We start from the raw sequence: 24,753 nt of genomic DNA on the forward strand, positions 1-24,753 counted from the left end.
GCGGGGCCCTGGCGGGGCCGCGGGGCGGGGCGGCTCGGCCAGTCCGCCCTGCCCCGCTCCCAGCCCGCCCTCCGGCCGCGTCCCCGCCAGCCCTGCCGACGTGGCGGGGCGGGACCCGGCGGCGCTCCCGCGCGCACTCGGCCGCCTGAGCGGTAAGAGCCCCGGGCACCTCTCGCCTTCACCCCCTTCCCCGGGCGGGCGCGGGGGCGGGGGCATGCGGGAACAGCTGCCGCGGGGTGATGGGGAGACCCTGCCGTCTCTGTTTATCCCGTTCGGTTCCCCGAGTCGGCAGGGGCTGGGCACCGGGCACAGGATCGGAGGGAGCGGCCCTGGAGGTGAAGGTCCGGGCAGGCGCGGGCGGCGCGGCCGAGGGCCCCGCGTGGGTGCGGGCGTGTGAGTGTGTGTGTGTGAGTGTGTGTCGCTCCGGGTCCACGCTCATGCACACACCCACACGCCCGCACTCCTGCTCTGCCCCCTCGGCCGGCGTGAACCTCTGCGGAGCCTGCCTTGTGCTCCCGAAGCATTCGGTCCCAGCACAAAGCAAGTCTGAAAAAGTTTCCCCCACGTCCCAGGTCCCAGTGAGAGGCAAACTGCGGGGTGTCCGCAGCGGCGGGCACAGGCGAAGCAAGTCCCATCCCGGGGTTCGCCAGCCCTTGGCCTGGAAAAGCCGAGCTCCGGCCTTGCCCTCCCACCTAAGCTCATCATCCCGTCATCTCTCTCGCTGCAGACGCCGGCACTGCCGGCGCTTCCACCGCAGCTAGCACCCTGAGCCAGCCCACCTCTATTCACAGTCTCCAGGTTGAGCCCCACTCCCCGCCCCCCCCCCCCCCACCCGCCGGCCCAGTCGCTCCTCTTCTACCCTGGAACCAGGTATTTCTAACCATCTCAGATCAGGCGCCTGAATTTCACTGCCCTTCCTGGAGTAGAAAGAACTCTGCATGAACTGTCAGGGTGATCTCTCTGTCCTTCGATGCCGTCAGTTCTCATCCTAAACATCTTGAGAGAGTCAAGTGGGTGGCTTTTAAAATCAATGTCTCGAACTCCAGAAGACCTCGTCCACTCTGAGAAAACTAAGTAGGCAGGCTTTCTCCTCAGAGCCTTCTCTGCCCTCTTTTCCTCCCGTTGCCCCTTCCCCGCCTCACCTGTGTCCATTCCCTGCCTTTCCTTCCTTTCCTGAGCTCAGGAAAAAATCTGATAAACTTCTTAGGGCATAAGTTCTAAGCAAAAGAAGGGAACTTTGAGGGTGGGATCTGAGCCTCCTTGGAGCCAGTGCAGAAGGAATTTGAGGGTGGGAAGGAGCCTTGCTGATTATCACGGATTCAGACATCATTAGACCAGGCTTACATCACACATGGTTTCTCTTTAATCAATATCAAACAATATATTTCAGTTCAGTAAATATTAGATTGTCGGAAAACAAGCTAGGTGCTTGTTGGTCACAGTTCTGGAGGAGAGACAAATGTCTCCTTTAAAAAAATAATACAGAAATAAATACTCCTTAAAAATGCCATAGAAGTCTATGCAATGTATCTTCTAAAACATTGGAAGGAGTGGGGCAAATTTGGGAAAATTTCAAAGTAGAAAGTAACATTGTTGTTCAGCTACTGAGTCATATCAGACTCTGCCATCCCATGAACTACAGCCCACCAGGCTTCCCTGTGCTTTACTGTCTCCTGGAGTTTGCTCAAACTTACCTCCATTGAGTTGGTGAAAGTGATTCTAGACACAGAGAAAAAAAAACAAAAACAGGACTTTGCCAGGCAGTTGGAGGCAGGGCATCCTGGTCAGAAAACCCAGCATAAGCAAAGATGGAGATGTTTATGAGCTGCCTAGGCAGTGATGGAAAATGTGCTGTCTGTTGAGTTGAGAGTTCCAGGAGGCTGATAGAGAAAGTGGAGCTGGACTGTGAGGGGCCCCAGATGCCATGCAAAGGTGTTTAAACCTCGTGTTTTTTAAACAGGGGAGCAAATAGGTCCTTATTCGTGTTTCATAAAATTACCTGGCAGACGTGTGGAAGCCAGACTGGAGGAAAAAGAGTCTGGGATCTGGGTACACATACTTGTCAAGTACCGCTGGAACTCTTGCAACCTGGTTAAGATCCTGTCATCCACAGTTTTTGTTCCTGGTCTTTCACTGACTGACACTTTTTAAATTTGGAGGCAGTGATCTCACACAGGGTATTGTATTACCAACTTCTTATTTTGCCAAGTGAGACCATTTAACAAATCATGCACTCCAATACTGTTTCATAAAATGAAAGATGTTTTAATACCAAGAAAAGCATGAAGGTTAAACTTGCAAGATGAAGGCAGTCCTTTACGTTGAATAAATTTAGACTGATGAAACACTCTCTATCTTGTCCTTATTTTTCTCTGTCATCACGGGCTGGTCCCAGTCCTGCAGTCTGGTGCTGGGGAACAAAGTATGCAGATCCTTATGTCCACCACCCTTACTCTCCAGAGGAGGAAGTAAGGAAGCCCAACGAGAATGAGTGGGCTGTACGCCCGCAGAGGGATAGAGAGATCAGAGCACAATTCTTTCCACCTCAGCATCCATCCCTCCTCCCATCCCTTGATATTCCTCCGTGTGGCTCTTGGCCCAGCCACACAGCATCCGTTCTGCATGTCTAGATTCATTCCTAGCACTTGCATGCACTCTTTTCCCATCATGTCTTAATGACTGTCAAAGCCTCTTTCAAGGTTCTCCCTTGTATGAGATCAGTCTAGTTCAGGCACTTCTTCACTTGCTGTGATGTGCCGTTTTAAATCGTCATGTAACCATTCTGTGTTAGATGCAGTAGCTTCCTGGACCTTCACTGACCAGGAATCAGATGGAAACAGATTATTCGTTTTCTGAAGGATGTCTTCCATTTTAAACTTATTTTTGGAGCCATGAAATTGTTGCTCCAATACCTAGCATAGCTCTGGGAGCATTTTAGGTGATGAATGAATTGACTCATGAAAAACTAACTTATATTCCCAGCCCACAAAGGCTTCTTTATATGCCACTCTTCCTCTTCTTGGAGTTTACTGAAGAAACTTCCTTGTTTCTGTGGGTTCAGGCTCCCTAGCATGAAAGCCACAGGACACAGCTGTAATGGTCAACAGTCCAAACCATAAATCAGGGGAAATTTAAATCCGACTGCTTCTGGGGCACCCAGGCAGAGATGGGGGCCAACCCAGGACACACAGTGTGCATCCCAGCCACCAACAGTCCCTACAAAGGAACAGCTATGTCTTAGAACACACAGTTTATAATGACTTCAGGTGGAAGGGCACTGTTTTAAAAATGACTGCCTCTCTCCTGTCATAACATCCAGAGTAGACCAAGGTCTACCAGAATAAAAAAGATTTGGAGGAAGCTTTCCTTTTTTGGTTTAGATTCAGGGAAAATATGGACTTGTAACAGGTAGAAAACTTCACATACAATTAGAAGTTAAAGTAGGGCCGACCATTTTGATTATTTGGAAAGATGTAAAAATATAGTCTTCCTAAAATAAATTGTCCATAAATGTGTCCTGACAGTATTGGTTCAACTCCTTACAGCTGAATGTCATGTGTATTTCTGAAGAAATGGCTTCATGTTGATAATTGGATACAGTGTAGCCACAGGGAAGAGAGGTTTTGTTGTGGTCATTTTCCCACAGTTGAGGTGACCTGACCTAAGGCAGTTTGGCCATCAGAGATGGGTGAGAGTGGTAGGCTCCTCTGTGCAACTGATAGAACCAGAATCCACTCTCAGGAGTTCTGCCACACACTCCCATGTAGGTTAGCAACCAGGCTCAAATATACAGCTTGTTCTTGTCAGTTGATGAAGTTCTGGCTCTGTCTTTTAGTCCTTGGGTGAAGACCGCTCTGGAGGCAGGACTCAGCGAACCTTGTAATCAGGCTTTGATGGACTTCTGCAATGAGTAGAACTAGAAAAAATCTACGGCAAAGCTCGGTAGCTCCTGGATTCGGTATAATCTTTTGCCCTGGAAATGGAAGAGCAGAAAGTACCATACAGAATTTCTTGCCAATCCACTTTAAGCACCATTTCCATTTTATCAGTGAAAAATACTTTTAATCATGTATTGTGTTAGTTGCTCAGTCATGTGACCCCATGGACTGTAGCCCGCCACGGTCCTCTGTCCATGGATTCTCCAGGCAAGAAACCTGGAGTGGGTAGGCATTCCCTTCTCCAGGGAACCTTCCCAACCCAGGGTTCAAACCTGGGTCTCCTGCATTGCAGCAGATTCTTTGCCATCTGAGCCACGGGGGAAGCTTTTAATAGTACCCCCTGATAAATAGTGTTCAGAGAAAGGGATGGTTGAACCCTCTCACGAGGTGAACAGTCCATTACAGAATCTGAAATGGTAACTAAAGACCTTGAAAACTATATTCCTTAATAGGACATTTAAAATGTTAACCAGCCACCCCCAGAGCATAAAATACAACTAATCCATGTAGATGTTCCATAGTATGTGCTGAAATATTTTAGCACTAGGAACAGTATCACAACAATTTAAGGTGAGGCAGATACAAAGTGTTTCTAATGCTTTTTATTCACCCATAAATATTTATTATAACCAGGTTTATTCTCATGTTCCTGCTGATAGAGAAGTGAAATAGTTTGGAACTTCTTAATAATCCAGATTAATAATAAGGTTTTTCAGATTATCTTACAAAGAAATTAAAAGATCAGACAGTGCCTTTGACTAAATGTTGATGAACACAAAAAGGGGAATATAAGTGATGTCCAAGTATGTGCTCAGTCTCCTTATGGTTGTACCCCTAGGACCCAGGTGAGGATAAGGGTAAATTAGGAGAACTCTAGGCCATGGCAGTGAACGAATGTCCTAGACCATGGGTCAGCAAACATTTTCTCTACAGGGCCAGATAGTAACTATTTTAGGCTTTGCAATTTGGGGGGCCATGTGGTCTCTCTCGCCACTCTTCACCTCTGCTGTTGTACTAGAGAACCCACAGAGGTTATATAAACAAGTGAGCATGTCTGTGTTCCAATAAAACTTTTTATTTACCAAAACAGAGGGAAGGCAAATTTAGGCACCTGACTATAGTTTGCCAACCTCTGTCCAGGCCAGTCCTGACTGGTTTTCACAAAAATTTTATAAGCTTCCAAGTGACAATAGCTTTTCAATTACCCTCCCTCAATCTCATCCCTCTCCCATAAACCACAGTAACAATCCCTTTTCTGTAGGGTAGCCAGAATCACTCTTTACTACTTTAACTAGGCATTGACTATACTTACTGACAGACCATCTCCAACCTTGAATACCCAAAACTTAATGTATCAGCCAAAGGGGAGGATGCATTCTTTGCCTTTCCCATCTGCAGACTTGTTTATAGTTGTGTTATCAGAGAATTCAAGTATTTTTGTTTAAAAAGAGACATTCTAACCCAGTTATCTTGTAGGTGAAGGAACAGAGGAAAGACAATATGGGTCATTTGAAATCACTTGCTGTAAGATAGCTCCTGAGTAAGCGAATGAGGTAAAGTAAGCATTTGCTGCTTACTTTCATTTCAAATTACACTTTAATTTTAAATCTTTCCAAAAATATTAATATAACTCAATACACATGTTTGTTGAGTTTCCTACAGTGTTCAAGAAACCATGTTAAGTGCTGTATAAAATATGAAGACAAAGTAAGGAAGATTCTTGTCTTCATAGTATTTACAACATATTAGGATAACACTGAAACGACTCTAATCAAAGATGATTGTAACCATCCGAACTGAGATAGATGCAAAGTGCTCTGAGAGTTCAGAGGAAGAAAAATTATATCCAGTTAGGAGGAACAAAATATAGAGGAGACAGTTACTCTAAATGGGCCTTAAATACGTTAAAACAACATACTGAACGAACAGCCACCTGACAGTATTTTCTGAATGTAATATATTCGCAGAATTGTATAGCCATTACCACTATTCAGTTTTAGGACATTTTCATCGCCCGCAAAAGAAATCCACATCTATTAGCAGTGAGTACTCATCCCCCCTCCCTTCAGCCACTGAAAGTGAAACTGAAGTCTCTTAGCCGTGTCCGACTCTTTGTGACCCCGTGGACTGTAGCCCACCAGGCTCCTCTGTCCATGAGATTCTCCAGCCAAGAATACTGGAGTGGGTTGCCATTTCCTTCTCCAGGGGATCTTCCCGACCCAGGGATCGAACCCGGGTCTCCCTCATTGCAGACAGCCACTAGAAGCCACTAGTTTTCTTTCTGTCTGTGGAATGGAGGTAGGTATTTGAGAGTCACAGCATAGAAGTGTGTAAAACTGTGAGAAAGGAACAAGATTCACCAAGGGAGAGAGAAAATAGCTAGACAGTTTTAAGGAACAACTGTTCGAAGGGTCAAGACGGTTGGCATGTGCACGTGAATTGCAGGTTGGCCACTGTCATCACAGGGCCAGTATGTGAAATGGCTTCCCATATACTGTGGTTTAAACAGTGACCAGAGATTTGACCAGTTGGCAAACACTGAGGTCAACAAAAATACCCACTGATTAGCCTGCAACTTGGTGTCCTATATAGTGAGGTCATTATCTTTTTTTTAGACTAATGAAATTATCAGGCTTCCCAGGTGGTTCAGTGATAAAGAATCTGCCTGCAATGCAGGAGTTCAGTTCCTGGTCAGGAAGATCCCCAGGAGGAAGGCATGACAACCCACTCCAATATTCTTGCCTGGAGAATCCCATGGACAGAGGAGCATGGTAGGCTGTAGTCCATAGGGTTGCAAAGAGTTGACACGACTGATTCAACTGAACATACACACACACACACACACACACACACAAACACACACAAGGAAATTATCATCTTGAACTATCCTTCTGAATATATGTTATCCAATAAGGTAGCCACTAGCCACACATGTCTATATAAATTTAAGTTAAAATTATTTAAAATTAAATTTAAAAATTAGTTCCTCCGTTGCACCAGCCATATTTCAAGTATTTGATAGCCATATGTGACTATTAGCTACCATATTTGCCATCATGAATGCAGAACATTTCATCATCACTGAAAGTTCTATTGAACTGCACTGTTGTACATGGTAGCAATAATTCACAAACTTCATAAAGAGGTTTCTGTTCTGTATGTTATTTTGTAATGGCTCCATTCCTCATTTGGCTTAATATGTCACTTTTTTATTCCATTTCATCCTTGTGTTTCCCCATCTAAACTATTGACCAAAGAAAGCTCAGACCTTCATGGGCTGGTACCCAACAAGGCACACTTCTGTGTATGTATGTTTTTTTCAGTTTGAATTTCTGACCAAATTGCAATACTAAATGTCAAGCATGTTAAAATAAGTTCTCAGGTATTTTCCATGCTTATTCTTATTATGGCTACAAATTTAAGTCATATGAAGTAAATACTTTCACAGATACAGATAATACTCTTAGTTCTTCTATGCATATTTCCTCATGCCAGGTGAAAGATCCATGAACGTTTAAAGATAGCCCTGTAGGTCTGTATTAGTTCCTATTGCTACTGCAACGAAGTACAACCAACATAGTGATTTATAGCAATACAAATGTATTCTCTTACAGTTCTAGAGTCTGAGGGGAGAATGTTTTCCTTGACTTTTTCAACATCTAGTGGCCCCCTGTGTTCCTTGGCTTGTGGTCTGTTCCTTCATCTTCAGAGTGCATCACTCCAGTCTTTGCTTCTGTCATCACATTGCCTTTTCCTCTTTGCAGTCAGATCTCCCTCTGCCTTGCTCTGATAAGGGCACTTGTGATTTCAACTAAGACCCATGCAGGTAGTCCAAGATTCTTAATGATATCCTCAAAGTCCTTTTGGCCATATAAAGTAACATTCACAAGGTGAACATGGATGGAAACTGTGTCTCCTGCATCTTCCGCATTGCAGGCAGATTCTTGACCACTGAGCCACCTGGGAAGCCTGATAATTTCATTAGTCTAAAATAAAGATATAAGGACCTCACTGCATAGGAAGCCAAGTCACATTCCAAGGATTATGACATTGATATTTTTGGCGGGCCATTATTTGGCCTACACAGAGGTTACATAAAGTTTCTTCTTGGTAGAAAAAAGCTTACCTCCACCAGATTTAATTATTCAGGGCTTTGAATTAAAATTTAATGATTCAGATAAAGAGTAAGTTGTTTGTTTGTAATCATGTTAACAGATATTAAAATGTCTGACAATGGCGATGACATGTTAGCCTCTGGAGACAAAGAAGAAATTACCAACAAGCCCAACAGTGATACTTTACCCAAAGATGCAGAAGTGCACTGTGATTCAGCTGCAATTTCAAATGAGCTAACGCCAGCGAATCCCAGAAGAGATGTGCACGAAAATGAGGCTGTTCAGGGTGCAGAGACTGCTGACACTGGACTCGCCGAGGAGCCCAAAGACCTTGGCGCCATGGAGCTGCCCCTCAACGGAGAAGTGACTGAGGATGCCCTCGCTGAGTGTGTTGATGCCGTGAGCCTCGAGGCAGAACCTGGATCCGAAATACCCCTGAAAGAACAGAGTGATCCGGTAGGAGTGGTTCATTTGACCAAGTTCTTACTGATACCTACCATGGGCATAGATTTGTGCCAAGCTGTGAGGTTAGAAATTGGGAATTCAGTATACACTATGACATTACCTCTATCATCAGAAATGTATTGTTTGGTGAGAAAAGGTTTATATGAGAATAATTGGTCATTTTAATATTTTCATTTTGTTGATTGTATTTTTATTAACAATAACCACCACCAAATTACTGGACACAACAGGCACTCTCCTAACTACTCTATATGTTAAGTAATTCACTCCATACAACAGTTCCTTGAGATTCTAAGCTGGATATTATTAACCCCAAGTTATAGATGAGACAATCAGGCTCAGAGATCTTAAGCAACCCAGTAAGATATTAAGCTACTCAGTAAGTGAGGTCAGTAAGGGAGCTACTCAGTAAGTGAGCGATATTGTAATATTGAATATAACGAGTCCAAATTATTAATGAACTTAATTCCCCCCTAAACAAGTTAATGCTTCTTTAACATCACTTAAATTTTACTGCATATTTACAAATCCACTCTGAAGATCTGAAACCTTCAGATTCCTCTTTTATCATCACATACCACCTTCTGGAGACCAGCAGCGGAACACCTTTGTGCTTCACTTCAGCGCCTGCACCTGGCTCTCTGGGGGATAAGTCAGGCCAGTATCTCCATGTCACTACCTCATTCCGCATCAGTATGACCAAGCTGGGTTTTCCTGACACCTTTCCCTCCATCCACCTGGGGACTGGAAGGGGTAGGGAGGCACTCTGCAGTACTTGAGGAAATGGGCCACTCTCCTCCAAACCTGCCTTCTAGAAGGATGCTACAGTGTAGGGGGATCGGCCCTGCTCTCCCGAAGTGTGCCCCACACGGCCCCTCCTTGAGGTGACTCTGCTGCAAGCAGTGAGGGAGGCAGGCTAAGTGGGGAGTTCGGGGGCTGGGCTTTCATCCCCCATCTATCATTAACTCTGTTAGTTTGGGCAGGACACCAAATTTCTCTGTGCTTCAGTTTTTCCTCTGTAAAATGAAGGATTTGCCCATGGAGACCAGGAGGTATCCTTCTGACTAATGTTTTGTGATTATTTTACTCAAAAGCAGACTTCTTGGGCTTCAGTTTCCTCAAATCGACCCTCAGAATTGTTCTAAGATGAGATGAAAGGAAGGGTTTTCCCATCACTGGAGATGTTTAAACAAAAACAAATGATCATTCTGCTGAATGTCATGGAAGGGATCTGAGGACCAGCTGGGAGTTTGGATCAGTTATGTAAACATACATGCAAAATTTTGTTTATGAGTTCCATGATATCACAGACACTTTAAGGCCATCCATGGACCCCCTGAGGGATTAAGAATCCCTAGATCAAAGGGTCTTAACTCTAGCTGAACATTTCAACCACTGAGAGAGCTTTGAGAAATAATTGGGAGTGGGGAAGAAAGAAAGAATGATGACAGGGTGGATATTAGTCTGAATTCTCCATAGAAACATAACCCATAGGATATGCCCTATACCTGTATTTACCTGTGTGCCTGACTTTGGAACCTATTTTCCCTCCATGCTGTCTTTCTACTGGGGCACATTGGTTCCCAATTGTTATTGTAACTGCTACTATTAATATATACTTTTGTACATTAAAAAAATATATCTTAACCATGACATTCTGACCGAAGATGATTCAAAGAAGCTATAAAAGTTTCATTGAGTCAAGATATGTGTGTTCATGAAGGCTAGATTATACATTCCAGTTTCAGACTTCTAGAAGTTATAACAAGTTTGCTAATAAAGATAGCAAAATAAAAAGTCAGGATGCTCCTACACATCCATCTTCTTACATTTTGAGCAAATCGAATGAATTCTTTTGAGAGCACTTTGTAAACCTCCTTAATGCTACAGAGAGAGAGAGCTAACTGGCAGACAGATATTCCCCTCCCAGCACCTCCCCTCCCCTACTGATAGCTTTGAAAAGGGGAGCATTTCCTTATGAAGCTTCACAAAGTATCTGAATGGAAGTTCAGAGACTGACCACAGAGTTAGAGCCGTGGCTCTGTGTGCGTGTGGAGGGGGCGGGGCGGGGTGGTGGTGGTCGTTGCATCAGGAACTCAGGTAGAAGCAGGATGTGGGAGGAATTCCTGTGAGCATGTTGGTTCTAAGAAGACAGAAAGCTAAGACAGGTGGCTGGAAGGGCCTTGAGAGGAAAGCATATCTCTTTCATCCAGGTTACATTTAAACCTTCTAACTAGGTACAGATATAGTTTCTTCTTAATAATTACTAGAAAAGGGGATTCTACTCTCTCTCTCTCAGCAACTTATCCTTTTGTCTTAAGTTAATATTAGACGAATTCAGTTGGGTGCTTCATCTTCAAGCATTCTTCATTTGCTCTATTTTATTTGTTCTTCATTGCACACTTACAGGAAGTTGTTTTGCAGTGATGAAAACAACCATTTTTCTGTTGATCCAGAAGAGAATGAATTCTGCAAAAAAAAAAATTTTTTTTTTCTCTTTTTTTTCTTGCAAAAAGTCTTGAATCAAAAGTTCATTTGTACGTTGGTTGGTTGGATCTTGAACACAGGTCTGCTGAGGAATGACAGGTCCTTCAGGAAAAGTTCAAAAGCCTGTCTGGGCCTAGATGTATTTGAGTTTAAGAGAATCTCATCACCTCTTAAAAGAAAGTTTCTAAGGGGAAATGCCTGTTTTTTAAAAAACCTGGCAGAATAGTCATTGAGGAAGTCGTTTCTTCTAGGACACACTAGGTTTTGTGATAATGGGTTTAAATGAATATATTTTTTCTATAAGTGGTATCTAGTTACTTTGGGTCTTGGTCCGCTTAAAATTATTATTTTAGCTTATTAGCTTCCCCTTTGCCTGAGTCAGCATGGCAGCCATCACTTGGCAGGCAGGACAGTGTGACCCCAGGAGGCACTCTGGGGCCAGTGGTTCTGCCAGCTACTCATCTGGCATGTCTTCTTTGAAGGGTCACACCATCACAGTTGATACACTCAGAGAAGTTATCTCTGTCTTTAGGGCCCCTTCTCTTTGTCATCCATTCTGATGTACAGACTCAGAAACCACTGAGCTAAGGCTTCTTTTAGGAATCCACACCACAACATCCATAAGAGATGGTCCCTAGCCCCCCTTGAACTTAGGAGGTTGGACTAGAGTCTAAATCTTTACCAACCCCATGACACCATGTATTATTCTCCAGAAGCTGGGTAGTATAACTATCTTTAGGATGCCTCCCATCTAGTTGGGGAAGGAAGTGTTATATAAAAGCAATTATAGTATGTCTTGGACTTCCCTGTAGCTCGAACAGTAAAGAATCTGCCTGCAGTGCAGGAGACCCAGGTTCTATCCCTGGGTTGGGAAGATCCTCTGGAGAAGAGAATGGCAATCCATTCCAGTATTCTTGCCTGGAGAATCTCATGGACAGAGAAGTCTGGTAGGCTACAGTTCGTGGGGTCACAAAGATTTGGACACAACTGAGAGGCTAACACTTCACTTCATAGTATGTCTTAGCCTATTAGATATAGACTAGATAGGTCGGGCACAAGGAAGCCTGGGATGGAGCACACAAATCAACCTTAAGGAGTTGGTGAAGTCCCCATCCTTGGTTCAGAGATGTTTGTCATGGGTACTAGGTTGGAATGACATTTATTCGCAGAAATCTTGTGGGACCTTATTATGCACTAGTCTCTCCCTCTCTTGAAGTCACTCAGTCGTGTCTGACTCTTTGCAACCCCATGGACTGTAGCCTGCCAGACTCCTCTCTCCATGGAGATTCCTGGCAAGGATACTGGAGTAGGTAACCATTCCCTTCTCCAGGGAATCTTCCTGACACAGGAATCAAACCCAGGTCTCCCGCATTGCAGACAGATTCTTTACCATCTGAGCTATGAGGAAAGCCCATGTGCTAGTCGATCAGCCCCTAAAAGATCTAATCTAGTTCAAATTTCCCTAAATTCTTAGCATCAGGAAATATTACCCAGAGTAAAAAAATTTCATCCCTACTGTCCTATACCAGTGTATTAAAAAGCCAGTCATGAAGAAGGTAAAGAATGCATGTTACCTCTCAAAGTACTCAAAGGAAAACACAGACTACCACTCACTAGTTCTCTCCCTAGAAAAGGAAAAGTAGGGTGCTTAAGACCAGTAAAATTGCTATCAACAGAGACAAAAATGAGAGCACATAGGCCAAGATCTGCTGATGACAGATTTTTGCCTCTTAAATGAGTGAGTAGAGTTTGCCCCAGTTCTATTGGAGTGTTTCTCTTTTTATGACTCTCCACGTGAAGACATCTGATTTTTCACTTGAGCAACCAGATGGTAGCTGCTACCTTTTGGTTGTATTGGATGTGCGTATGCATGCTTAGTCTCTCAGTCATGTCTGACTCTTTGCAACCCCATGGACTGTATTGGGCTTCTCTGTCCATGGGATTTCCCAGGCAAGAATACTAGAGTTAGGTGCCATTTCCTCCTCCAGGGGATCTTCCTGACCCAGGGATCAAACCTGTGGTTCCTGCATTGGCAGACAGATTCTTTACCACTGTGCCACCTTGGAAGCTCAGTTGTATTGGACAGTGCTTCATAAATCTGGTGGTGTGTTATAATCACCTGGGAAGTTTGTTAGAAGTTTAGATTCCTGGGATCTACCCTGAAAGGTTCTTATTCTTTAAAAGATCACAATGGAAGCTAAGACACCATATTTTTAGTAAATTCCCCCAGGTAATACTCTTACAGTCAGACTGTGAACCAGTGTTTGGGAATCACTAATATTAGTACACAGAAGAACTAGTTGAGGAGTCAGATGAGATTGAGAACATGGTGAGCTCAGTATTGGACATACCACGAGACATCCATGTGAAGATATTTTGTGGATAGTTGATTACAGTGGTCTGAAGCCCAGGGGAGGTGGTGGGGAGAGATTTTGGAGACCATTAGCCGTTGGGTGTAACCCACTCCAGTACTCTTGCCTGGCAAATCCCATGGATGGAGGAGCCTGGTAGGCTGCAGTCCATGGGGTCACTAGGAGTCGAACACAACTGAGTGACTTCACTTTCACTTTTCACTTTCATGCATTGGAGAAGGAAATGGCAACCCACTCTAGTGTTCTTGCCTGGAGAATCCCAGGGATGGGGGAGCCTGGTGGGCTGCTGTCTCTGGGGTTGCACAGAGTCGGACATGACTGAGGTGACTTAGCAGCAGCAGCCATTGGGTGTTAATGAGAGTGGGTCAGATTGCCCAGGTGTTGTATATAAATAAATAAAATCAGAAGCCAAGACCTGGCCCTGAAGTCTATGTTTCTAAGTCAATTTGGTCATGCCCACCTCTTAGAGTCTCTTTGATAGATTGTTCAGTTCAGTTCAGTTCAGTTCAGTCACTCAGTCGTGTCTGACTCTTTGTGACCCCATGAATTGCAGCACGCCAGGCCTCCCTGTCCATCACCAACTTGTAGTTGCCAGTAAAGTTCATTCTATAAATTAAATTTCAAATCATGTTATACCACACTGACATTTTTTAATTAAGCATTAATTAACAAAAATGTTTAAAATAGTTCATGAAAGCACAGGTAGACTTGAGAATGTTCCATTGATCTGACCTTTTACGTGCCTTGACCACTACTCCGAGTGAAAGGTTCATTCAAGGCAAATGCCTAGAAATCTAGGAGCAGAGATTTCGTCCTTCATACTTGGCATTGAGAAACCAGGATTCTCCAGAGTTCAGAGATGAATAGAAGACCACTTAGAAGAGGGTAAAATCCTTTCTTTTACCCTCTTCATGTAAAGGTAGGAAAAGGCTCTCAAATATATTTAACTACCAACTAGTGTTGAACACCTTTAATTTCACAATCTAGAACCCCTTTCAGATAGTCAGAATGCTAGTTACCAGTCTAACGTGTTTACCAGTGAAAGCCCATTTCTGTAATTCAGTATGCTAACTTGCAAAGCCTCAGATGTTAGTAGAGATGTGAATAATACAAGTGCTCATTATAGCTGCCTCTGGAGTATGGCTTTCCTGATTAGGATGCCAGCTGACCACCTGGACTATGTGTACTTTATTGGAATGCTTGAAGCAGTTGGGTTGCAACTTAAGGAGCTCCCACGATATGTGTGGAAACTTTCTAAAGTAAACAGAAATCATCATGATAAGGGATGGACAAAAAAAAGCAAGAGTAAGAAGATAAGGCATGGAAGCCAGGTCATGAGAACAGAGTCTTCTAAGGATGGAGAAGTGGTTAAGCTTCTGGTGCTACTAAGAGGTCAAGAAATAAAGTGACTATAATGAATCCGTAGCTCTGACCCAGAGAGAGCCCTTGTGATCTTGATAAGGATGGTTTCATGAAATAGTGACCTTGGAAGGGTCACTGTGGGGCAGGGAGGGGAGTGGATTCAGAAGGTAGGCAGCTTTTTTAAGAGATAAAGAAGAAAGAAAGACATGGAACAGAAACCAGACAAGTTGGGAAAAAAAAAACCAAAAACATTTTGTCATCCTGATTTTCATTTGCTGGTTTTAAGATGGAGGATGGTGCACATAATTAAATGTGGGAAGCACCAGTAGAGAAAGGTTGAAAAGCCAGAAGAAAAGGGAAAACCAACCTTCCCATGCCCAGAGGAGATCAGATGGAGGTGATAATTACAACCAAGAGGAAGATACCACTTCCATTATGATAGAAGGGAAAGAAGTAATTGTGAGTGGGGAGTACAGTAAAGTTAGACTTGTGTTGAAATGGGGTTTTGATATAGGCCAGTGTTCTGTCCATAAAAAACACTACCCAGACTTTCAACTTGGTTTGAACAATTAGTATTCAATTTATTAAGGTTATAGAATCAAAATGTCGATTCTCCATAGTATTCATCTCACAAATCTTACTCTATTTAGAAGTCTCGCATAATTGAACACTCACTTTCAAGGGGCTTTTGATAAATGCTTGGTCCTTTATGCCAACTTAAACATGGTCAAATATTTTTTAACTACATCTATAAATTTAATATACTCTATCTACTTTTTAAGTACCTCATTTACCTACTTAAACAAAATCTTGCTGAGTACTTAAGAATTGTTATAAATCTTATAGAGTGGACTTAATGACCCCTTAGGTTCCATCAGTTCAGTTCAGTCACTCAGTCATGTCCAGCTCTTTGCAACCTCGTGGATTGCAGCATGCCAGGCTTTTCTGTCCATCACCAACTCCCAGAGCTTACACAAACTCATGTCCATCGAGTCAGTGATGCCATCCAACCATCTCATCCTCTGTCATCCCCTTCTCCTCCTGCCTTCAATCTTTTCTAGCATCAGGGTCTTTTCCAATGAGTCAGTTCTTCACATCAGGGCCAAAGTATTGGAGTTTCAGCTTCAGCATCAGTCCTTCTAGTGAATATTCTGGACTGATTTCTTTTAGGATTGACTGGTTTGATCTCCTTGCTGTCCAAGGGACTCTCAAGAGTCTTCTTGAACACCACAGTTCAAAAGCATCAGTTCTTTGGCTCTCAGCTTTCTTTATGATCCAACTCTCACATCCATACATGACTACTGAAAAAACCATAGATTTGACTAGATGGACCTTTGTTGGCAAATTAATGTCTCTGCTTTTTAATATGCTGTCTAGGTTGGTCATAGTTTTTCTTCCAAAGAGCAAGCATCTTTTAATTTCATGGCTTGCAGTCACCATCTGCAGTGATTTTGGAGCCCCCCAAAATAAAGTCTGTCACTGTTTCCATTATTTCCCCATCTATTTCCCATGAAGTGATGGGACTGCATGCCATGATCTTAGTTTTCTGAATGCTGAGTTTTAAGACAACTTTTTCACTCTCCTCTTTCACTTTCATCAAGAGGCTCTTCAGTTCTTCTTCACTTTCTGCCATAAGGGTGGTATCATCTCCATATCTGAGGTTACTGATATTTCTCCCAGCAATCTTGATTACAGCTTGTGCTTCATCCAGCCCAGTGCTTCTCATAATGTACTCTGCATATAAGTTAAATAAGCAGGGTGACAGTCGCAGCCTTCACATACTTCTTTCCTGGTTTGGAACCAGTCTGTTGTTCCATGTCCAGTTTTAACTGTTGCTTCTTGACTTGCATACAGATTTCTCAGGAGGCAAGTAAGGTAGTCTGGTATTCCCATCTCTTTAAGAATTTTCCACATTTTATTGTGATCCACACAGGCAAAGGCTTTGGCATAGTCAATAAAGCAGAAGTAGATGTTTTTCTGGAATTCTTGCTTTTTTGATGATCAGCAGATGTTGGCAATTTGATCTCTGGTTCCTCTGCCTTTTCTAAAACCAACTTGAACATCTGGAATTTCATGGCTCACATACTGTTGAAGCCTGGCTTGGAGAATTTTGAGCATTACTTTACTACCGTGTGAGATGAGTGTAGTTGTGCAGTAGTTTGAGCAATCTTTGTCACTGCCTTTCTTTGGGATTGGAATGAAAACTGACCTTTTCCAGTCCTGTGGCTCCTGCTGAGTTTTCCAAATTTGCTGGCATATTGAGTGCACCACCTTCACAGCATCATCTTTTAGGATTTGAAATAGTTTAACTGGAATTCCATCACCTCCACTAGCTTTGTTCATAGTGATGCTTCCTAAGGTCCACTTGATTTCAGACATTATGCATAAATTTAGATACATTTCAACTTAAAAATCAGAAGTCTGATAATTCAATTATTCATTTTTAATTGATTTTCAAAACATTGTCACTATAATCACTCAAACTCCTTTAAGCATCAGTAGTACAGAAAAGAAGAAATATGCACAAAGTGATTAATTGTATGCCTTTCATGCTTTAAAACCTTTCTATACTTAATTTTAAATCTCCCTGGAGTTGAATGGTGCATACAAACCAAGAAAGAAATTTCCTTGGGAACAACTGAGGCCATTTTTTAGCAAATATTTTAACAGAGGTGCAGGCATCCGAGCAATTTACATCCTCCCAAATGTCACACTGAGCCCCTCCTTAGAACAACTGTGTCATGAGTTACAAAACTTAAAGAGGATTTGGTCTCACAACTTCTACTGTCCATATCCCAAGAACCAAAGCTATATACATAGTCTCTAAATCTTAATCTAGTAAAGGAGACAGGACTATCAGGTTGGTCTTTATCTTTTAAAAGAGGTACATATATTTTCTATCTTAAGTGCTGAAAACCTTTGAATTTAATGGAATTCTAAGATGTATGCATATTTTTCTACTTAATAACTTAAAAATAAATAAATGAATTTTCTATTTAATGATAAAGACCTTTAAATGGAATACCCAATATGTAAATGTCTTTTCTATTTTAAGAACTTTGAACTTGATAAAATCTTGCACTCTTTCATCTTCTTCGGTGCACACAACACTTATAGATGTATCAATAATCTCCAGTTGAGTTTTGGAGATCCCTCCTGATCAAGCCGAGTCTGATTTGCTATTACAATATGACTCTCATTCTTCTGAGAGTTTGAGGGGGTGGGCAGGAAGTTGATAGAGTTCTTATCAGATGGCTTCTATTTTCTGTATGGATTAGGATGTAAAGTTGTCTGTTAAAGGAGGTGGGAGTTACATGGGTGAGGATTAGGAAAAAGCTTTAAGTTTTTCATGTATGAAAATGGGACACCTGAGTAGATCCACGCTGCTTACTTTATAGTCTCATAAGCATGTGACATTAATGCCGCTTAAAGTGGAGACAGTACTCCACTGGATATATTTACAATCCATGTCAAACAGTTTATATGGTTTTTATGTTAAATGTACACATTTTGTTACTTGAGTATTTGCCATTCTTTGTAGCTGATCAAGAAGTCACAGCTCAATGTCAAAGAAGCTTTATTAATAACGCAATTGAAGTAGTCACTTATATTGCAAAAAGTTCCAGACTCATTTAACATTTATTTCCATTTGCTAGTCAATTACCAGCTGTCAGAGCATATTAAGTATTGTAAATTTGAGTCAGAAGCTGTCACCCTTAAGTGTATTAACTTTCCCTAATCACATAGGTAGTGATTTATCCCATGAAAGAATTATATTAATCACCAACTTACATCTGTCTTCATCATGGTATAAAATTGCCACTGGCTTCATTGCTCAAGTGAAGTAAATCAATGTAGACACCGAAAATGAACGCAGACTGTCATGAATCTTGAGTATTTCCATTCACATTAACAAGCTTCTCATTGTTTCCAAACAGAAAAAAAATGTCAGCCAACTTTCATAGCTTTTTGCTTCTTAGTGTTAAAACTGTAGTCAATTATTCTTATTATTAACAGTTAACATTTCTAGAGTATTTATTATGTGTTAGAAGGAAATGGCGACCCATTCCAGTATTCTTGCCTGGAAAATCCCATGGAAGGAGTAGCCTGGTGGGCTATAGTCCATGGGGTCGCAAAGAGTCAGACACGATTGAAGCGACTTCACTTAGCACTATGCTCACAGCTTTATGTGAATTATTTTAATTTTCACAATAAACCTGTGAGGTTATTGGTTCTTATACTCCTGGCTGCATTTTGTAATGTCGATGATGACTTTAAAAGACTTGAGTAATTAATTTGTCCAAAATGGTAGAGCCTAGAGTCAAACCCAAGCAATTTAATTCCATAATGTTTGCACTTAACCAGTAGTCTACACTGATGGATGGTGTTTGATAGTAACTAAGTGAATCAGTTAGGAATAGCATTTGGGATCGAATCTGCATTGCAGGCAGATTCTTTACCATCTGAGCCATCAGGAAAGCTCAACTAAAACTTAACATATAATGGCTTACAAAATAGTGATTTTTTTCTTTCTCATTTAACAGAATGGAGATAGGCAATAACTCATATTTGTTTAGTAGCCCACCAGGGCCAGAACCAGTGTGATTCCCTGGCCTGTCCCTTAAGGCAGCAAAATTGGCTGCTTCAGTTTCAAGCACCAGGTTCACATTCAGGGCAGGATAAAAGGAGAGGGGAGGGTTGTCACCAGCTGTAACTGTATAATTTATCATGAAAGTGAACCCTTTCTCATTTATATCTCATTGGTCAAAGCTGTTTCACTTGGCTGCTCTTATCTGAAAGGGTGGAAGACTGCAGGGGGAAGGTAGTTGGGGAGGATGATGGACCAGCCTTGGGTCAAAAGTTATAGAATCTACAAACTGTAGGAATTTTTCACTTCCTCCTTAACTTCTTCCTTCCTTTTCTTGCAATGAAATCGCTGTAATTCTTTTATAAAATGTATTTAGTAAAATGTATTCCTGGATATTAAGGGAGAGGGGTGGTTCTTTTTTTTTTTTTTTTTTTTTTTGAGTCAGGATGCATTGGTCACAAGTTATGGAAACTATTGCACACCTAAGAAAATCGATAAATTTCAGTCACTTATTCAACAGCTAAATTGAATAAATAAATAAGCATTCATTATATGCCATGAACTCTTCTATGCTCTGTGGATATATCAGTGAACAAAAATATTGAGAGAAAGAGAGAAACACTGTGCTGGAATCACAGAGAACCCAAAGGTAGAAATGCCGCAGGGCTTTGAAGAGAGACAGGAACCAGGGGTTGAGAAACTATCTGAATCCAGACAGCTTCCCTGAGCTAATCTCCTTCATTCTGCTCACTCTGCTTTCTCTTAATTCTTAGTCTGCATGGTGGATCTTCTATTCAAGCTGAACAAGAATCTGTGTCCCAATCCAAATACGTAGGAAAACGAATTTGAATCAACTGTGCCCACCAACAGTGAGAGATACAGTTCCAGGAGTCATTGTGAATGGAGTGACACCTTAAAAGTTGTCTACCTCAAAGGCTTCCTGTTGCTGCTCCCCATCTGCAAGTTTACTGATGCTTTTGTAGACAGCTTGCCTGCTACCATCCATGCCAAGGCTCCTCCTACCACCCCAGAGATTTGAAAGTTAACTCTATCTACCTTGAAGAGCACCTTTTTTTCTAGTTCTGGGGAAAAAATGGCATGAGTCAAGGTTGTTTTGGAGTTTTTCAAGTCACTCTGTGCCCTAAGGTATTAAATCTTCCCCTCCCCTCCACAGCCCTGTCACTGTCTTCCAGATAATGGGAGATTTGGGTCTTGGTTGACATCAAATTCCCTTCTCACTTTAAGCTAAGCCCTCAGATGCCAACACCACTGCACATCAGTTTGATTCCAAAGTACACATTGTAGCGTGGATTGGTATATTCTTTTATGGTCCTTATAAACTATAATCCAGTGAGATATGGTTGTTGGTGATTTGTTTAACCTTCTCTGTGTTTCAAACGAATGGATATTTTCCCATTCAGGGATAAACGAATTGCTGACCTTGTGGCTAATCTGGTTTTTTACAGACTGTGGATTCCTCTCCACGTGGAGGGGGATGGGCAGGCTGGGGCTCCTGGGGCAAATCTCTGCTCTCGTCAGCATCTGCCACAGTAGGTAAGCATTATACATTGCATTTGAATGGATAAAGTTCAGGGGCCAAATAGGATATGACATTTTGATCATACCATGTACTGATAGAGTTTAACATTACCTCATGAAATATTTGGGATTCCCAGGTGGTGCAGTGGTAAAGAATCCACCTGCCAATTCAGGAGACACAGGAGACGTGGGTTCAATCCCTAGGTAGGGAAGATGCCCTGGAGGAGGAAATGGCAACCCACTCCTGTATTCTTGCCTGGAAAATTCCATGGACAGAGGAGCCTGACAGGCTGCAGAGAGATGGACATAACTGAGGGCCTGAGCACATACACACACACACGCACACACACATGGGATAATAAGAGAAAATTGTTTTTAGTTTTTACTAAGTGCTTCCTGTATATTAATACATTTATTCTTCAAAATAACCCTATTAGGAGGTACTCTTATTTCCTCCATTTTAGAGATAAGGAAGCTGAATCACAGAGAGGTTAAACTTTATCCAAAATCAAGAGTAGCTGAATTGGGCTTTGAACCGCACAGTATGGCTTTTAACCATTTTATTATATTGCATCCTAGAATATAAGATTGGGGCTTTTATAATATATTCTTAAAGCTTCGTTTGTCATCCACTTGAACATTTTAAAATATACAAATAGGCTACTCTCTAAAAAGGCACTCATCACAGCATATTGAAATGCAAATAGGAAAAGATGCAGGTCGGAAGAAGATACAGATCAAGGCTAAGAGAGTTTCTGTAATTGGACACTGACCTTAACTCTGAGATGCTTGTCTGCCAGTAGGTTATCTTTTTCGTTGAATGATAAAACAAGACTTACCTTATTTAGGGGCTTCCCGGGTGACTCAGCTGGTAAAGAATCCGCTGCAATGCAGGAGACCCCAGTTCAACTCCAGGGTCAGGGAATTCCCCCGGTAGAAGAGACAAGCTACCCACTCCAGTATTCTTGGGCTTCCCTGGTGGCTCAGATGGTAAAGGGTCCACCTGCAATGCAGGAGACCTGGGTTCAAACCCTGTGTTGGGAAGATTCCCCTGGAGGAGGGCATGGCAACACACTCTAGTAGTCTTGCCTGGAGAATCCCCATGGACAGAGGAGCCTGGCGGGCTACAGTCCACGGGGTTGCGAAGAGTTGGATATGATGAGCAACTCAGCACAGCACAGCACAGCTTATTTAGATACCTTTATTTTGGCCGCCAGTAGACTATCTTTTCTCACTGAATGATGAAACAAGACAGCATGTTTACATACCGTGATTTTCCTTGTATGAAATTTTGGAAGAAATGTCCTGCATTGGCTCTTATACAAAGAGAAAACATACTGACTGTGTCCTCATCAGTGAAGATTTGTCAGTTATTCTTCATGTGACCATCTCTTGTGTATACTCTTTATGAACACTGAAGATATAACATGAACATGTCTCAGATGACCTAGCCTCGACATTTCGTCTTGAGGGTGGAGAGTGACAGGCAGAACATAGGAAGTCACAGGTAACACCGCTTTCAGATCATCTAACTCAGGTGTTCTCCTATGGTCTGTGGCATGAGGATCTTGTGATGGGCCATGAATTGGTCCAATTCACAGTTACTCCTAAAATCAGTAGTCTCTGGCCCTACTCCAGTGAACCACGGTCACAGACCGTTGAAGGGGCAGGTATCTAATTTGATAGAATTTAGATGCCTGGAAGAATGGATTCATTGCATTCTCCTAATTCCATGCCTGGAGAGCTGTGGCAAGGAGTAGATAGATGGTGATCAAATAAACATTGCTCTCTGCTGAGAGCCTGAAAAGTAGATTTTTTTTCTTTTGCTAATTGAAGGGCCAGGTATTCTGTGGATACTTTGGGTTGGCCAAAGACACAAACGAACTTTTTGACCAACCCAATACACAAGCAGATGGAAAAAATTAGTCAGATTAAAGTAGAGGAGCCTGTTTTGTTTTCTGAACAGGACAGAGTCTCTTATTAGAGTAAGGACAGGCACTGCAAGCATCTTGCTTTCTAGGGAAAATGTTTGAGCTTTTAGTGACTCCCAAATGGATCTTGCCACTGACAGTACTCAGGCTTTCTGAACCAAAACTAAAACTGGCATGCTTTCTGAACCAAAACTAAAAATGTGGAGTCTAAAAGTTTTTGAAATTATGATGTCTGAAACAGTATATTACTTGATCACCAAGTTATACCACTCTCTTCATGCTTTATGTCATAAAACAGTATAATGTTTTGGGTGCTTCCAGTTATAATGGTGTCCAGAACTTCCTGACCCAGGGATTGAACTGACATATCCTGAAGCTACTGCATTGGCAGCCCATGGGGGTCACAAAGAGTCAGACACCACTGAGCGACTGAATTGAATTGAATTGTGGGAGTGAATCCCATCATATTCACAATCCTGATCACTCTCAAATTAAAAGACTCCTGCTCCCTAGAAGGAAAACTATGACAAACCTAGACAGCATATTAAAAAGTAGAGATATCACTTTGTCAACGAAGGTCAGTATCCTCAAAGATATGGTTTTTCCAGTGCTAATGTTAAGTTGCTTCAGTTGTGTCCAACTCTTTGCAACCGTATGGACTGTGTAGCCCACCAGGCTCCTCTGTCCATGGGATTCTCCAGGCAAGAATACTGGAATGGGTTGCAATTTCCTTTTCGAATGGGAGAGTTGGATCATAAAGAAGACTGAGCGCTGAAGAATGAATGCTTTCAGATTGTGCTGGAGAAGACTCTTGAGAGTCCTTTGGACAGCAAGATCAAACCAGTCAATCATAAAGGAAATCAACCCTGAATATTAATGGAAAGGACCGGTGCTGAAGCTGAAGCTCTAATATTTTGGCCTCCTGATGCAAAGAGCCGATTCATTGGAAAAGACCCCGATGCTGGGAGAAATTGAAGGCAAAAGGAGAAGGGGGTGGCAGAGGATGAGATGGTTGGATAGTACCACTGACTCAGTGGACATGAATTTGAGAAAACTCTGGGAGATAGTGGAGGACAGAGGAGCCTGGAGTTCATGGGGTTGCAAAGAGTCAGATATGATTTAGTGACTAAACAACAACAACCACCCTCAAATTGGTGGTGGTGGGGAGTCATGGGTGTATCTGCCAGGGGTAAGAATCTTGGGAGTGGTCTCTCAGTTCTACCTACCACACCTCCCTTTTCTATTTGAAATCCTTAACAGTTAAACCACCAATTCCAGAATCTTAATGTTTTTTAATGGCTCTAGCTACATGCTAGAATTTTGAAAAGCATTTTAATCTTGGCATTTTCCTCTTGTTTGTACCCACAACAACCAAAGGGCATATGAGGGAGAGCAAAGAAATTTTGAAATATCGATACTCACTCTAAGAGTCCCATTGGACAAACTGGAGCCATCTTTAGAGAAGTAGAGACTGTGTTCATCATCATTGGTCATCACAACCCACATAAATGCAATGGTGATAGTTGAATACCATCCCTAACTCATTCACAAGGTATATTTTGGGGATTTCTGATTAAGACAGAGTGTAACTTTACAAAGTAATAGTGGCTAAAATGATAGCAATGTATACTTTAAGATGAGATAAGTATTTCTGTGGACCTGGTGGAGAACTAAAACTTGTAGCATGAGGGAAGGCTGAAGTCATAGGTTCCAAGGCTGGAAACAGGCAGTGGAGGTGATTGGTAATTTGACTCCCCAAAGGTAACAGGGATCATGTGTCCCACAAGTGGAGAAGTGTCAGTCAGGCTCACAGCCTGAAATAGAGGGTTGGTTAAAATAGGATTCAACCACCTTCTTACAGAAGCTTGAGGAATTTATAGACGCTGTCCTAAATTGTGGTCTATCTTGAGCTGCAACCTTTGGATTAAGACAGGCAAGCGAGGCAGGCCTTCCGTT

General features: G+C 42.2%; 1 protein-coding gene across 3 annotated transcripts in view; it reads left to right on the forward strand.

Annotated features, from left to right (window-relative positions):
• FAM114A1 (family with sequence similarity 114 member A1) overlaps nt 1–24,753 on the forward strand; it is a 71,247-nt gene that overhangs the window by 448 nt on the left and 46,046 nt on the right. For 2 of the 3 annotated variants that reach the window (XM_068975675.1, XM_068975677.1), the window contains exons 2-3: nt 8,154–8,509; nt 20,794–20,881. In XM_068975675.1, the coding sequence (XP_068831776.1) occupies nt 8,162–8,509; nt 20,794–20,881 (436 nt within the window). In that variant the 5' untranslated portion in view covers nt 8,154–8,161. Of the gene's footprint in view, nt 1–94; nt 153–8,153; nt 8,510–20,793; nt 20,882–24,753 lie in introns of those variants that run through there. The other variant, XM_068975676.1, reaches the window with a different exon arrangement.

This window comes from Capricornis sumatraensis, chromosome 7, assembly GCF_032405125.1.
Source record: "Capricornis sumatraensis isolate serow.1 chromosome 7, serow.2, whole genome shotgun sequence".
In the NCBI taxonomy this organism is placed as follows: Eukaryota; Metazoa; Chordata; class Mammalia; order Artiodactyla; family Bovidae; genus Capricornis; species Capricornis sumatraensis.